Genomic DNA, 16489 nt, shown 5'->3' with positions numbered 1-16489 from the left:
TTTCAAAACAGGTGGCTCGTTTTTTCAGTGCTGCCGCCTGTTGAGTATCATCCGGCAGTGTACCGTTTGTCAGATATGCCCTGATTGAATCCATCCAGGTTGAGCTTCTGTCTAGGATTCCAATAGGGTTTTCCTCGATGCTTCTCTTCTCCATTACTTCCCAAAAAACAGTTCGAGGAGTATCACAAGAGGCGGATGATGCTAACTTTGAAAGGGCATCCGCCTGGTTGTTTTTTGATCTCGGCACTTGGATCAGATGGAAATCCTCAAGGGAGCCGACTGCTTGTCGGACCGCCTGTAAATACTTGATCATGGCCGGATGGGTTGCTTCGTATTCGCCATTGTACTGACTCACTATCAATTGTGAATCGGAACAGGCGTCTATTTTTCTTGCCCCTGCCGCCTTGCACATGCGGATCCCGGCTAGTAAAGCTTCATATTCTGCCTCATTGTTTGAAGCCTGAAAACTGAAGCGTAGAGCATACTCGTACCTGTCGCCCTCTGGCGACTGACATATGACGCCTGCTCCACAACCATTTGAAGTAGAGCTTCCGTCCACATATACCTTCCATACTTGGTCTGGAACTTGAGAGTCAGGAGGACGAGTCATCTCTACAATAAAATTAGGTTGGTCTGTATACACGACGACTGCATGTGCCAAAAAGTAGGGCTTCAATTTTTTAACAGCCATGAAGAGTGCAAGACCAAATTTCTCCACTAGGGGATACCTCAACTCGGCATTTTTCAGTACGTGACTGACAAAGTAGACCGGGAGCTGACAGCCGTCTCTTTCAGCAAGGAGAACAGCGCTTAACGCATGATCAGAGACGGCCAGGTACATGTAGAGAACCTCTTTGGGCAAAGGGCTGACCAGCCTCGGCAAGGAATGCAAGTGAACTTTTAATTTTTGGAAGGCGGCCTCAGCATCCGGCCCCCATTCAACCCTTGCCTTTTTCTTAATTGCCTGGAAAAAGTATAGGCATTTGTCGCCTGATCGGCTTAGAAATCTTCCCAAGGCCGCCAGACAACCTGTTAACTTCTGAACCTCTCGGATGGTACGAGGCGACTGCATGTCAATGACCGCCTGCACCTTCTCAGGGTTCGCCTCTATTCCTCTCTGATTGATAAGGAATCCGAGAAATTTCCCAGACTCAACCCCAAATACACATTTCTTGGGATTGAGCATGACATGGTGCCGCCTGAGTGTGGCGAAAGTTTCTCGGAGGTCCGACAGATGATCTTTCTGAAGTTTAGTCTTGACAATCATATCATCAATGTATGCCTCGACGTTTCTCCCAATCTGATCAAAGAACACAGTGTTTATCATTCGTTGGAAGGTAGCCGGGGCATTCTTAAGACCAAACGGCATGACCGTGTAACAGTATAACCCCTGATCAGTGACGAAGGCCGTCTTCTCCTGATCTTTCTTCCATAAAGGAATTTGATGGAAACCAGAATAGGCGTCCATAAAACTCATCAAGGCATGGCCGGCTGTTGAGTCGACCAGGTTATCAATTTTAGGTAGAGGGTAACTGTCTTTGGGGCACGCCTTGTTTAACTCTGTGTAATCTACACATATTCGCCAAGTGCCATTCGGCTTTTTAACAAGCACCACATTTGCAACCCAGTCTAGGAAGTAACATTGCCGAATGAACCCTGCATCAAGTAATTTTTTAACTTCGGCGGCTGCCGCCTGACTTCTTTCTTCGCCATGGTTCCGCTTCTTTTGCCGTACCGGCTTCTTTTTCGGATCCACGGCCAGTTTATGTACCGCCAGATCAGGACTAATGCCTGGCATTTCATGGACTTCGAATGCAAAGATGTCCTTGTATTCTTTCAATAGTTTGTGAAAGTTGTCACCAAGGTTTCTCAGAGCAGTCGTCCCAACTTTGACTGTTCGGTCAGGACGTGAGTCGTCTAAGATCAGATTCGCATGCTCACCAGCCGGCTGAGGGCGGAACTCATCCGGCCGCTCCTCTGCCAATGATTGCTATTTTCTTGCTTTTCTTGCGGCCCCTGTCTGGGATGCCTTTCTCTTTTTGCCGCCTGCTTCTTGAACAGGCGCACTCTCCTTGTCAAGGTCTGTTTTTTCACCGCTTGACCCAGTAGCCATAACAGTGGGCTTGACATCCGAGAGATAGCACTCTCGGGCCATCCTCTGATCTCCCCTTAGGGAGCCGACTGTTCCATTATCCCTCTCAAACTTGAGCAACATAAGAGATGGGATTATAACAGCCTTGGAATTATTCAGGGTAGGTCGACCCAGAATCATGTTGTAGGCCGAGAGTTCCTCTACTACCAGGAACCGGACTACCATGTGTCGTCCTTCCCCTTTTTCGCCCAGGCGGATGGGTAAATCTACTCGTCCCAGTGGGTGGACTCCTCCTCCTCCAAACCCTACTAAAGGGTGGGAGGCTGGATGTATGCAATCAGTCTGATATTTTAGTTTCGACAGACATTTGCTACTGATGAGATCTGAGGAGCTTCCGGTATCTATGAGGATTCGGCCAACTCTCTGGTTGGCCACTTTACATTCAATAACGAGAGGGTCGTCATGCGGCCCCCTTACCCCTCCTAGATCTTCTTCAGTGATGACAATCTCAGGAAATGAATATTTGGACGACCGTTCTTGGTGAACGGAATTTACATCTAACCGCCTGATATTGTCTTTGTTGCCCCTAATAGTGGGGCTGCCTCCTGAGAAGCCTCCTGCAATGGTGTAGACGACTGCATCATCTGTATCAGAGCTGTCGGCCTGCTGATGCTTTTTGGCCGACTGCTTTTTTGAGGAAGTGTTCCCCGTAGATTTCTTGACATAAGTGTCAAGATCACCTTGCTCAGCCAGGCGGTCTAGATACCGCATGAGACTGATGCAGTCATTGGTGTGATGACCAACATCATCATGATAAGCACATAATTTATCTTGGTTCCGGTTGTTTGCAGAACCCTTCATGGGGACCGGCTTCTCAATTGAGATCCGTCCCTTGATTTCTTTTAGGATAAACTGGTTATCCTTGTTAAACGCATACTTTAGGGAGTATGGTTTGAATTCTTTTTTCTTTTTCTGGGCCGGCTGTTTAGAGGAATCAGCCGCCCAGACCTCTTTTCTTTTCTCATCTTTGTTAGACGACTGTTTCTGTCGTCCTTCTCTTTTGTCGAACCTTTTCCCGTCCGACTGTTTTATCGTACAAAGATCAGTCGCCTGTATATAGGCTTCTGCTTCAATCAAGGCCTCTTGAAGAGTCGCCACCCTTTTTCGAACCAAATCAAATTTGAAGGTAGACCCGTCTTTGAGACCTCTGAAAAAGTCAGTATAAGCTACCTCATCCGGTAACCCTTGAATCTGTATTCTCATCAGGTTAAACCGCCTGATGTAAGAACGAAGCCCCTCCTTCTCGCCCTGCTGAATTGTTCCCAAATCAAGGGTCGTTTTCTTCGCAGGGATGTTCATGGCGAAGTTGGAGGCAAATAAGTAAGCAAGCGTCCTGAAGCTATTTACACAACCAGTCGGCAGGTTGCCGAACCATTGCTGTGCGATTCCTTTGAGAGTCGCTGGGAAACACTTGCACCAAGTGGGATCATCCAACCCTTGAAGGTACATCAGGTTGGTGAATGCCATCAGATGGTCTTCTGGGTTAGTAGTGCCGTCATAGGCGCCTACTAGTACATTTTTCACTTTGGCCGGCTGAGCGGCTTCAGTAATTTCCTTGGAGAAGGCCGACGGCTGCTCACCAAGTCTAAGCAACCGTAGCTGCCAGTCCATATGTTGGACGTTTTTTGCTGCAGGTCCACCAAACGGAGGTGGCTGTAAAAAATACTGTTGTTGCGGCACAAATGGTAAGTTTGGTACCGCCTGGTCGCTATGAAAGCCTGACTGACGGGAGGTGCCGCCTGACTGACTCTCATGATACGACTGAGTATGCCTCATCGAGGCATTTCGCAAACTGTCTTGAAAGTTTGAAGTAGAGGCCGACTCTGACAATCGGTCACTCTTCTTCTGCTCTAGCAGTAGCCGAGCATCTGTGAATGTTTGCTTCGATCCGTCCGCCTGAATATGACGAACAGGTTTTGTATTTCCTGTAGGATAACGGAATTTTGTGAAATCAAGGGCAGGTGGCTCCCGCTTCCTAGATTTAGGATGAGGAGTCGCCTCTCGCCCTTGAACTGGCTTCCTCTTCAGTGAAGTGGAGGGTTTCTTGGCCGACTGCTCCTTGACTGGAGCAGGCGGCTTCTTGTTGATCAACTCTTGAATCTCTCCCTTGAAGTCCCTCATGAAGGTCATGAGTTCGTTCCTTGTGATGGGAGCAGACCCATCAGTCGGTTGTTGCCGAACAGGCGGTGCGCCTGCTGGCTCGCTTCCTGTTTGAAGATGCTCCCGTTCCCTCCTTTCGGTATGACGGGTACGTCGGGCCCTTAGGGTCCCGTCTGAAGCTGTATGAGCTTCAACTTCAAATTCACTTTCGGTATCATGGTCCGACTGAACTTGAGGGTCGTCTAGGGGACGCCTCTCTTCAGGAGTCGGTACAGACTTGGATGCCATCTCAGAAGTACTCTCCCCACAGACGGCGCCAAATGTTTCGGGGTTTTCTGATGTCCTGCGGGAGAGTTACAATTCCGAGACTGGAACCGGACGCCTGTACCTGCAAAATAACGGAGACTCCTGGGAGCTCCGCCTCCAACGGTCAAGTTAGTACTTGATTAAGGAGTAATTAATGCGGAAATTAAAGTGATTAGGTCTCTCTAGGTGAGAGTGATTAACGTAGGTAATCTGCTTTGTTAGCGAGATCAGCCGGTTATTACTGTGTGTAATTAATGTGTTTTTTCCGTAATGTTTCTGTGTCCCCCCTTAATGAGGATTAAGGGAGGTATTTATAACCTTGGAAAACGTGCCCATCCTAGGTTTAGGTTAGCCTAGGGTCGATTGGGCTTCCCTCGGAAGTTGGGCCTGGGTGGCCGGTTTCTCCATTAGGCATGGAGTATGCCACATGTCGTGACATAACAGGTCCAAGGTGGACGAATAAGCGCGTGCCACGTGGCAAGCCTTGACAGTTCCAACTAGGGGACACTTGGCAGGTCCTGATTGGTCCACGTGGCGCATTCCGATTGGTAGGAGCAAAATCCCCTAATCATTTTTCATTACATATAAATCACAAAACACGGTCAAAGGAAAGTATGTGAATAGTGCTAAAGTCAAAACGGGTCAACTAAAAAAACCGGAGGTAGTATGTTTCTATTATCAATTTGCTTAGTAGATTATTGAATACTCCGTAATATTATTCAATTTATTAACGATCACTTTAGGTCAAAAACAAGTGAAGTGAATTTTTTCAAAGTGAATTTCAATTCTTATACTCCGCTTAATCCAGAATAATGAACACCGTTTGATCCTTTGCTCTATTCATTTTATAACTTTATGTATTTTTTTTTATTAACATATAAACCCAAATTGTTGTTGCTCCCATATATCAATTGTATAACGGTTAAACTTGTGCGTTGACGGTTATACCCGATGAAATAATCGCAATTATTTAGAAACAGACGAAGTAATCACACGTTGACTAGTCTATACCGACACCAACCCGACTACTGATTGAATCCCATATCCAAGACGATCAGGGGCGGATCTTGGTTAGGGCGAGTAAGGGCCCGACCCCCCTTAAGCATATCTGAGTTGTTGATTATAAGTATTATGATGTCTAATAATTACAAATAAAATGTTGTGGCATAGTGATTAAGTATTGTATTTTTGTGCAAAAGGTTGAGGGATCAAACCTTGACCCTCTTAACTTTTTAGCCCAAAATCCGCCACCGAAGACGATCCATCTAAAAACCTCCTATCTATCGTCATTTTCACAATAGTTCAACGAAGAGCAGGCCACTAGGGTACCAATCACAATCACCATCTTCCCTGCCTTTTCAAACACTTGGTAATTAATTACTAATGCTATAAATCAATCTACGATTCATCCTATTCTTCGTAACTCTACCTGTCCTTTGACTCCTCAACTCTCCAGTCCCCACTATTACATCAAACTCGCAAATTGAAATAGAAGTTGATTTGAAATAAATCTAAAACTGTACTATTAAGCAGTCTACGTGCCTCGTACACGGGGCATACTAGATATCAAACTCACATATTGAAATTAAATTAAATCTTAAACTATATCATTAATTCATTACGCTTTACACGGTCTACGCGCCTCGTACACGCATTCTCGAGTGTCCTTTAATAATAATAATAATAATAATAATAATAATTAAGCGGTTGGTTGATATTTTATCGGCTACATTTGGTGGCAATCTGGCCGTACAAATTCCTAATATTTGAACATTTCTTATGTCATAAAAAATCATTCATTTATAAGATCCACCATTTCCATTTTTTTTTTGTCAAACCTTGCCGGTCACCATGAAACTAAGTTACATCCCCATTTTCTCTCTCCTGATTCTCTTCATGGCCACCGTCTACGCCACCGGTGAAGGCGGTGATCCGATTTCTGGTGGAGTTGGCGATGTGGGTTTGTCGTAAATTCGATTACCATCCTTTAAATCAGTGTTTTCTGCAGAAACATGTGAGCAAAGTTATGGGTTTTTGCCTTGTACTACAACTGCGTTGGGAAATTGTTTTTTGATTTTAGTTTATGGGTTTTTGATGTATACTGCTGCTACTTATTTGTCTAATGGAAGTGAACTTTTGTTGGAGATTTTGGGTCCTGGTATTATTGGTGGGCTCTTTCTTCCTATTCTTGGTGCTCTTCCAGATGCCATGCTCATCCTTGGTAATTTTAAATTTTTGTACTTTGTACTTGTTATTTTGGATTGTTATATTGCTATGGATGTGAATCTCGAGATGTCATAATACGGGATCGAATCCTGTCTACATCGCTCACTTTTGTGGCTAAAAGTTATAAAAAAAAATTAAAATTCTATTGTTTCTATAATTGGGTTTGGGATATGGTTAATGGGTTATAATGAAATTTTGATGCTATGTTAATATTGTTATCGTTTTATTTTTAAAATTTGAAATTGCATTGATTTTGATTTATGAATTAATACAATTTGATGTGTTTTTGCAATTTTAATTTACTAATTCATGCAATGGTGTGGTATTAAGTTTATATAATTACTGAATGATGAATTTCTTAAATCAATCCCGTGGACTGTGGTACATTGATATGTAACTTTACATTTTCCCGTGTCATCGGCACTGGGAAGGAGAATATCAGAGGACGTAAAATTACATTCATATGTTACGTGGACACCCTAACGAACTTTAGGTGGATCATGAGTGAAAGTTCTATGTCAAATAGAATATTCAAAATTTACATATTTGTCTAATGTCCCACAGCTAAATATCAGAGTACGAGTTTGTTTTTACTGGGTCTCAAGAATAGTGGTTTATCTAATTATTGGTTTACTTTTCAAAACTTAACATTTACATATAACAATGATAGCCATTAATGAATTCTGTTCGTAATTTTATTTGGTAATAAACATAAGACTTATGGACTTGAGTTTAGCTTTTTCTTGAATGAATTTCTTCTGTTGCAGCTTGATTGGATCAGTCTTTACAAGAGTCATCTTAATTATTGTTTTAAAGTCATAATGCAGCTCTTTTGCCGTTTATTTTTGGATCCTTACTCCTAGTTGATCTGATATTATGTTTGGTGTATGTTTCTCAAGCGAGTTACCTGGTAAAACTTCTCAATATCTTTGTCATATATCACATCTAGTAACTGCCTATATAATTTGTTTTACTTTTTAATTTCCTAGAAAGGTTTATGAAATCTGTTGAAAATGGTTATTATATGGGCATTTGAATATGTTGTTATACACCTTTTAATTTTCTCGTGCAGTATCTGGCCTTTCTGGAACTCCTGCAATTGCTCAAGATCAGGTTTCAGTTGGAATGGGGTTGCTAGCTGGTTCCACAGTAATGCTGCTTACAGTTATATGGGGTTCTTGTGTTTTGATTGGCAAATGTGACCTTGAAGATAACCGTGCAATCGACGAACGAGATACAAAAGGATTTAGTTTGCTAGGTGGGTAACTTTTGGTAGTAAATTTTTGGCATGTTGCTTACCTTTGGTTTTGTTCAGCCAAATGCCTGCTTAAAATTTCAATACCACGTACTGGTGAACTGATTGCCATCTGCACTGCCACCCATACTACTTTAAAACCTATGTGGATTTTCATTTCTTTGAACAGCAAGTTTGCAGGGGCACTTATGACTTGCTATTTCTTCAGGTTCTGGTGTTTCAACTGATATTTGGACAAGTTATGCTGCAAGGATCATGGCTATTTCTGTATTGCCCTTTCTTGTCGTCCAATTGCCACAAGCTCTCAATTCAAGTTCAGGAAGACACTTGGCTGTGCTGATTGGCCTCATATTATCTCTTGTTATGCTGCTTAGCTACTGTGCTTATCAGGTAATGTTTTGGATAGGATATGTGGCACTAAAAATATTTGCTAAATATGTATTGAAGTGGTTCAGGTGAAAATATGAGTGATTGTTTGTATAATTGGATAGGATGTGTTGCACTAAAAATATTTACTAAATATGTATCGAAGTGATTAAGGTGAAAAGACAATTGGATAGGATGTGTGGCACTAAAAATATTTGCTAAATGTGTATAGAAGTGATTAAGGTGAAAACATGAGCGACTGTGATAAATTTATATTTTCTTCAATACGGTTGAGTTTATGTTGGAATTCTAGCTAGCTATTCCTTAAAATTCCTTCTGTGTCCCTTTTTTTCATTTTTTTTTTATTTTTTATTCGGCTTCATAGGTTCTTTGTTGCTGTGGTTTCCTTGATATTTGGGTTGGTAATATACCAACACCTGCATTATTGCGGTTTTGCCTTATCGGTCTTGTGATCAGTGTAATATGGTTGCATTTTACAACTATGAGTAACTAAATACATCTCTTGTTGTTGAGTGTATGAGTCCATGATTCAATGGATTGATGCAAGAATACTTGGAAGGAAAAAAATTTGAATTCCTTTTATTGACGAATCTTAGAGCCCAAAGATTAGAGTTGTATCCATCTCATATATTCATGTTTTAATCAATATTTAAATAAGAATCTGAATTTCCTTGTGAGTTGGTCTGAGATTCATTATCTTATTAATGCAGGTTTTCCAACCTTGGATTCAAGTGAGGAAGCTTGACTATGTCAAGCATAAGCGTGTGCTGACAGGATTTCTTAAACATTTGAAAAAACATTCTTTTGGAAAACTTTGCAATGATGATGGCACGCTTAACAATGATATTGTAAAGAAGTAAGTTCTACTAATACCGTCTTTTGATTGGTAATGCACCTGGCATGAAATATGAAGTCAAAAGATTTCGCTTTTCATTTATTGCCTGATGTTTGACAGGGTTTTTAAGGCAATTGATCGAGATGATAATGGTTTTCTCTCAAAAGGAGAACTTGGTGCATTTGTTGTTGGGATGAATTTTGAAGGGGTGAATGTGGGCATGGGTGAAGATGATATTGTACAGAAAGTTATGAATGAATTTGATGTAGAGCGGCCGGATGATAGGATTGATCTAGAAAAGTTCACTATGGGAATCTCCAAGTTGCTTAATACTGTGAGAGGTGACAAGGTTTCCCATCATAATGCTGACACAATGAAGTATTTAAATGACTATGATGAGGTTGGTTGGTTGTATAACAAGGGCTTTACTTCATATTTTCTAAACTTTTATCTGTCTGATGGTTATAACTTTCTAAATCTTCATATGCAGGAAGCCGAAAGAGAGCATTTTCTGTTGGGTGATTCTGGTGAAGAGGGTGGTGAGGTTGTTGAAAATCCCAAGGCAACCACCATCAAGGCAGTAATATTTCTTGTGCTTGGAACTATTATTGCTGGTGTCTTTGCAGATCCATTAGTTGATGCTGTGGACAATTTCTCTGAAGTAACTAGCATTCCTTCTTTCTTTATCTCGTTTATTGCACTTCCTCTAGCAACCAACTCCAGTGAAGCTGTGTCAGCTATTATTTTTGCCACCAGGAAGAAGAAGAGATCTGCATCACTGACGTTTTCGGAGGTTGGTGTTTTTTTTTTTTTTTTTTTTTTTTTTTTTTTTTTTTTTTTTTAAAGTTCGCTTATACTTCATAAATTATGATAGAGAGGTCTAGCAAGTTTGGAAGTGAATAAACATATCATGTTTATAATATTTTGATCTTGTAGGATTAGAAGACAACAAAAACAATGCCTTAGTCCCAAAAATGATTTGGATCGGCTAACATGAATCGTCATAAGGAATCGTCCATTTAGGAAAATGAGCATGGCAACATATCGATTGAATAAAAGTTCGGGAAGAAAAAGGAAAAATAAAGGGAAAAGTGTGTAAAGTGAGAAACAAAAAGAGTATACAAATAAAATTTTATGGGAGTGGTAAGGGGATGAAAAAGAGGAAAAACATGTGAATAAAACACATTAAGGTTTGAGAAAACCTTTGCAAGAGAAATAGGTAGAGTTTTGCAAAACAAGAGTATTTAAAAATCTAGTAGGATTAGACACTCATCTATTTTTTTTTTCCCCAATCCGTTGTCCCGAGGGGATATAATAGTGACTAGTAAAAGTTCAGTGTTTTAGAAGTATATAGATAAGATTAGTGGCGTATCCAGGAAGTCAGAAGTGTGGGTTCGGAATCTTAAAATAATAAGATACAGTTCCTCTTATTGCAATAATGGTGATTTCATGCTTGTCATGCATGTTCTATTACTTAAATATCTTAAATTTTATATTTGTAAAAAATTATAAAAAGTTGATATCAAGAAATTATTTTCTGAGACGAGCGAATCACAAAAAACGATCAAAAGAGTGTGTAAATATTGTAAAACTACTAACGTTGCAATAAAAAAATAAAGTAGGGAGTATAAATTAAAAATATTCAATGGAACAGTTCAATCGGTAAGGATATTGGAGAAGAAATTGAAAAAAAAGCGTGGGAAAAATGTCTTCAATTGGTAAGGATATTGGGAGTTTAGAGTAGTAATTGGAAAAGAGAGAGTTTAGAGAAGAAATTGAAAAAAAAAGAGGAAAAAAAATATAATAGCTAAACAAGTATACCTGGAAATCAAACCCCAGAACTTGGTGTACAAGCCCAAGCGCACATGCACAAGCACCTTGGTACCACTGAGCTACGCTGTCTTTCCATTTACATTTATGCAGACATATTGTATTTATTCTTTCGGTTTTTATAAATTAAAAAAATAAATAAAAAAAAAATTCCCGAAAAATCAGTGGACCCACTGTGGATCCGCCACTCATAAGATCTCACATGACTATAATTTTTTCTTGCATATAAATCACAAAAGATGGTTACAGAGAACTACAATAGTGTGTGGATAGTTTAGAGGGTACAATTTGTGCTAAGTTTTTTTTTTTCTCATTTACGATCTATCACTCAAGTTAGTGCTTGTGGTCTCAAGGTTATTTTCTTGGTTGGTGTATTGATATTTTAGAACAAATGAGTAACATGCTATGGCTTTCACAACTGCTAGCGGTAGCTGATATGTAAAAAGTCAATTTATTCCGGTATTCAGGGTCTGTTTTCTATAGATAGTACTCCCTGTATCTCATTTTTCTTTTTAATTTTTTTTTTTGTCACTTTGTACTTTGACACTTCACATGTTCATAATTGACTACCATTTTCTATTTGTATGTATAGTAAAATATAATCATGTGGGATCTTATTAGAATTATCTCAATATATATTTCCAAACTATCAGCTTTTTATACTTTTATCTATCTAAAATTAGTGGTATTGATGATCACATTACTATAGTGAGAATTGCACAAGTCAAATGAGTAAAAATTAAATGCAATACTAGAAAACTTGTTAAGAATGAAGCAGACTATCTTATAGTTTTATGTCCAATATTTAAGTAATACAAATACAGTAATGGCTGAACTAGAATTGCATCAATTAGAAATATGGACTTTTACTTTTACCCATGAGAAGACACTGAAGACATTTATGCTGTTTTTTTTTTTTTTTTTTTTTTTTTTTTTTTTTTTTTTTTTTTTTTTTTTCAGTTATACGGAGCAGCAACAATGAACAACGTACTCTGTCTCTCAGTGTTTTTGGCTTTAGTTTATGTGAGAGGATTGACTTGGAACTTCTCCTCTGAAGTGCTCGTCATATTCCTTGTTTGCGTCATTATGGGTGCTCTTGGCAGCTTCCGCACTACATTCCCTCTATGGACATGTTTTGTGGCCTTCCTTCTCTACCCATTGTCACTGGTGCTTGTTTATGTCCTTGATTACGTCTTTGGTTGGTCATAAATTGATCACTGATCCTGAACAATAGGTTTCCTTTTCCTTGTGACCAAACATGCTCTTCTATTAGTCAGGGTTTCATTTAGGGATTTGTTAAACATCGCCCACAAATTACTACATAAAGCCCACAAAATTCACTTGGTTTGCCAAAATTGCTCTTGACCTTAAAAAAAAAACACTCACACTCTCATCACTCACACTCTCATCACTCACACTCTCATTGCTCATCTTCTTTCAACCTCTCTAAAAAAAAAAAAATTTCAAATAACGGCAATGTCGAGGCGGCAAGGTTAGGAATTGGCGGCGGCGACGGAGGGAAGGATGTCCCAAGGAGGAAAGGTACATTTTGTTTAAAAAAAAAAAAAAAAAAGGGAAAAACGCCGTGAACGCGGTGGGGCGTCCAGCGGTGGTGGCGCCAGATGCAGACGCCGCCACCAGTTGGCTGGCGCCAGATGCAGACGCCGCCACCAGTTGGCTGGCGCCTGGGCTGGACGCCACAGCCACGGTTGTGGCGTTTATTCTAGGCGCCGCAGCCGTGGCTGTGGCGTCCAGCCCAGGCGCCAGCCAACTGGTGGCGGCGTCTGCAGCTGGCGCCACCACCGCCGGCTGGACGTCCAGCCAGGGCGCCCCCCCCCCAATTTTTTTTTTTTTTTTTTTTTTGTAATATAATTTTGAATTGTTTTTATATTTTGTTGTTTATTTTTATAAATTTTTTCAATTTCGTTGTATTTTTTCTACGTTTATATTTTGTTTACAATTATTTGTATGTTTTTAGTTTTTTTGATTTGCGATGATGATTATTTATCGTATAAATTTTTGTATGTTTATATATTTTAAAATTTTGTGTAGAATTTACTAGGTCGTCATGGTGCGGGGAAGAATATAGAGCTTCTTAGTAGAAGTTATTCAGTGGAGAGGTCGGGGCATAGACATGTCAGATCCCGTGGTATTTCGGCCTCAGTTCGTAGAGAACGGATCCACCGTCGGGATGAGGATGACGATGATGATGCTGAGGAGGGTGGCCAGGAGGAGGAGCAGGAGGAGGGCGCAGATGAGGATGAGGATGTGGACGATGGCAGTGGAACGTATGATGATTACGGTTCATTCAGTCAGAGGGTTGATGACATGTACGAGACGCATATGGTGGAGGTGCGTAAGGGTAGGGGTGGTAGGTTTGTTAGTAGATCTGACACATCATCTGCGTCCACTGTATCTGGGGCAAGCAGAAAACGGTCGAGGGCCGGTAATGATTCTTGGGTTGTTAGGAGTGAGGTGCCCGGTGGGCCTGTTGACGGGAGTGTGATTCCTAGCTTTCTAAAACACATAGCTGCCCGTATTTGGGAGGACCAGGAGAGGCCTTCAGTTACGGGGTTGTTGAAATGTCATACCCGGGAAAAGACTTGTAGCTTTTTGCGTACATGGGCTGAGGCCTGGCCGGCGGAGAGCGAGATGTTCGAGCGACTGGAGGGCACTAGGGTGAAGCACGTTCCTGCCACCATGTACGATAAGATTGACAGTACGCTGATCACGGCTTTCATTGAGCGATGGCAGCCGGATACAAACTCTTTCCACCTTCCGTTCGGTGAGATGACGATCATGTTACATGACGTCGAGACCATTATGTGGATTCGTGTTGAGGGTAAACGACTTTGTGCTGTGGCTGATGCGGATCAGCAGATTCGCTGGCGGAGTTGTTGGCGGTGGACAGGGCTGCACTGTACACCGAGGCGCTAGGTGGTTGGGAACACGGAGGTGTGAAGATCGCATCCGTGTTGCAGCGGTGTTTGTACCCGAGTGCACGTAGGACGCCCGACGCACAGCTGAGTGCTTATGTTTTTCTACTCCTCGGATGTACCTTGTTTCCGGATAAGAGCGGCGGAAACAAGCTCAGGCCACGCGACATCGTAGAGGCGTGTGACCCCGACAGTGTAGGCCAGTTTTCCTGGGATCGGCTACGTTGGCGTATTTGTATCGCCAACTAGGATTTGCGAGTCGGGATGACGCGGCAGGTATCACTGGGTGTCTGACTCTATTGCAGACTTGGATATACGAGTACTTTCCTGCATTGCGACCACATCGTGACCCAGTTCCTATTGACGAGGGGATGCCGCGTGCTTGTGTGGAGTCCGCGCTCGGAGAAGAAGTCCGTTGACCGCCTCCGATCGATACGGTTATTGCTGGACAGGCTGTCCCCCTTAGAGGTAACGTTTATTTATAGAGTCTACATTTTATTATTTGCACATATTATATTCATGTTATTAAATTTTATATGTTGTTATTGTACAGGTGAACTGGATGCGTTTCGGCCCGAACCCTAGTGTTAGGGTACCCAGGACCCTGTACACGGGACTCATTCAGTATCGTGACATCGTCGAGGCGTACATGCCCCAGCGTTGTCTTCGCCAGCTTGGATTTGTCCAAGTTGTCCCTCCTCCCCCGGCGTGCCCGATGAAGGCGGTCCGACCTGCATCGTCGAGGGACTACGTCGTGGAATGGCCGGATATCATGACCGGGACGTGGGACCAGTTTTCGATGGTGGCCCGCTTATGGACTGCGGAGTTGCAGCGGCCGCCCTCTGGGGTTACTCCCATGTGTTACCATTACTACATGGAATGGTTCAACCGGTATTCGCACCCGAGGTTGATCGCTGATCTCGACCACATCGATGATGATTATGTGCCACCGCCTACTACCACGGAAGCGGTATGTCTTTTATTATATTTATCGTTGTCTTTTAATTAAGTTTTATTTGTGTTATTGTATTTCATCTTCTGTTTTTTGTTGTATGCAGTGGATGGGAAAGATAATGCAAGACGTACAGAAACTCTCTCTTGAGAAGGACAGCATGAGTGCAACAGGGAGAACTGTTGTTGATAGTCTGGAACAGACCCTTGCGCAGTGGGAGTCGTCGTCGAGGAGGGATTACTGATGGTTATTGTATTTTATTTATAGAGCATTATGTTGGACATTATGTTGTAAAATTGTAACATTTTAGATTGTTCTTTTAGCTTCCAACTTAAACATATTATCAGTGCTGTTTTTAAATTTTGATATAACCGTTCGTGGATCCGCGCAACTTACCCATGCAACATATAGAATGCAGTAAGCAATACAATATAAAATATTAATGTTCTCATTAAAAGAGCAACGTACAAATAAGATTACAAATAAAGAATGTAAACATGAAAAACTAAAATGCAGCTAGGGTGTTCCATTCGTGGATCGGTCATTATATAGCGCATCCCAACCCTCTACGCTCGCTGTGCGAATGTTGTACCACCGAGGTATAATCGGTGGCACCGGAAAATCGGTTGACATGTCTAGTCGGATGAAATGTCTGTATGACGACCCAAGAAACGCAATAGCTAGCTCTCTGACCGGTGTGGTGACAGTCTCACGCGACCGCCAAGGGAGAACCGTGGTACAAGGATAATAAGCTTGACTATGCACTCCCAGGCCGAAATGCATGACTGCGCATTTGTAAATGTTTGCAACGACAAACAGATCTAGGGGCGCGTCAAAATAATGATTTTCGCCGCAAGGTCCACCTCCCCACCGGATACGCCGCAGAGCGCCATCCAAGTCATCCTGGTACACATGACGATAAACATTTCGGTTAGAGGCAATTTCGCTGTACATCAACTCACGCACCAAATCGTAGTTGTCTTCGCCCATTTGAAAAACATCATCCACGACCCGGAATCCGCAGTTACCATCTCCGATTACATCATTCCACCCTTCCAAGTACGACATGATGATCGCAGGTATCCTTTCCTTGTACGGAAACTGATCAACATCGTTTCTTCCTATTCACCATATAATTAATTATAGACAGTTAAGAAGGCAGGAGTAACACTTTAAAACTATGTGCAATAAAAACAACCAAAACGTACCAGTTCTCAGGGGCATATTCACAGACGATGAAGATTGACTACGACTAGATGACGATGTCCGACCACGAGAACGACCACGACCAAGACCACGGATATACTCAAACGCACTCCTGTTCCGCCGTTGTCGACCTCGAGGACGGTCAACTCCTTCGGGTTCCTCATAATCTAAGTTAGACGGGTGGAACATGTCATGAAGTACATGAGTAGCGTCACGAATAATAGAAGGATGGCTGGAGGACACTCGGTCGTACATCGAACGGAACTGCTCCAACTCCTCCTGTTCACGGTCGGCCGTTTGATTG

At 41.9% G+C, this 16489-nt stretch overlaps 1 protein-coding gene across 1 annotated transcript; it reads left to right on the top strand.

Annotated features, from left to right (window-relative positions):
* Window positions 1–6272: 6272 nt before the first annotated feature.
* Window positions 6273–12501, top strand: LOC110737780 (sodium/calcium exchanger NCL-like). Its single transcript, XM_021918129.1, has 7 exons — window positions 6273–6779; window positions 7857–8042; window positions 8248–8429; window positions 9137–9282; window positions 9382–9661; window positions 9752–10054; window positions 12052–12501. The coding sequence occupies exons 1-7, from the start codon at window positions 6653–6655 to the stop codon at window positions 12298–12300; spliced, it is 1473 nt and encodes a 490-aa protein (XP_021773821.1). The 5' UTR covers window positions 6273–6652; the 3' UTR covers window positions 12301–12501.
* The last annotated feature ends 3988 nt before the right edge of the window (window positions 12502–16489 follow it).

This window comes from Chenopodium quinoa, unplaced genomic scaffold, assembly GCF_001683475.1.
Source record: "Chenopodium quinoa cultivar QQ74 unplaced genomic scaffold, ASM168347v1, whole genome shotgun sequence".
NCBI classification, from domain to species: Eukaryota; Viridiplantae; Streptophyta; class Magnoliopsida; order Caryophyllales; family Amaranthaceae; genus Chenopodium; species Chenopodium quinoa.
Note: the sequence above shows the minus strand (reverse complement) of the source record. Positions and strands in the feature narration are given on the sequence as shown.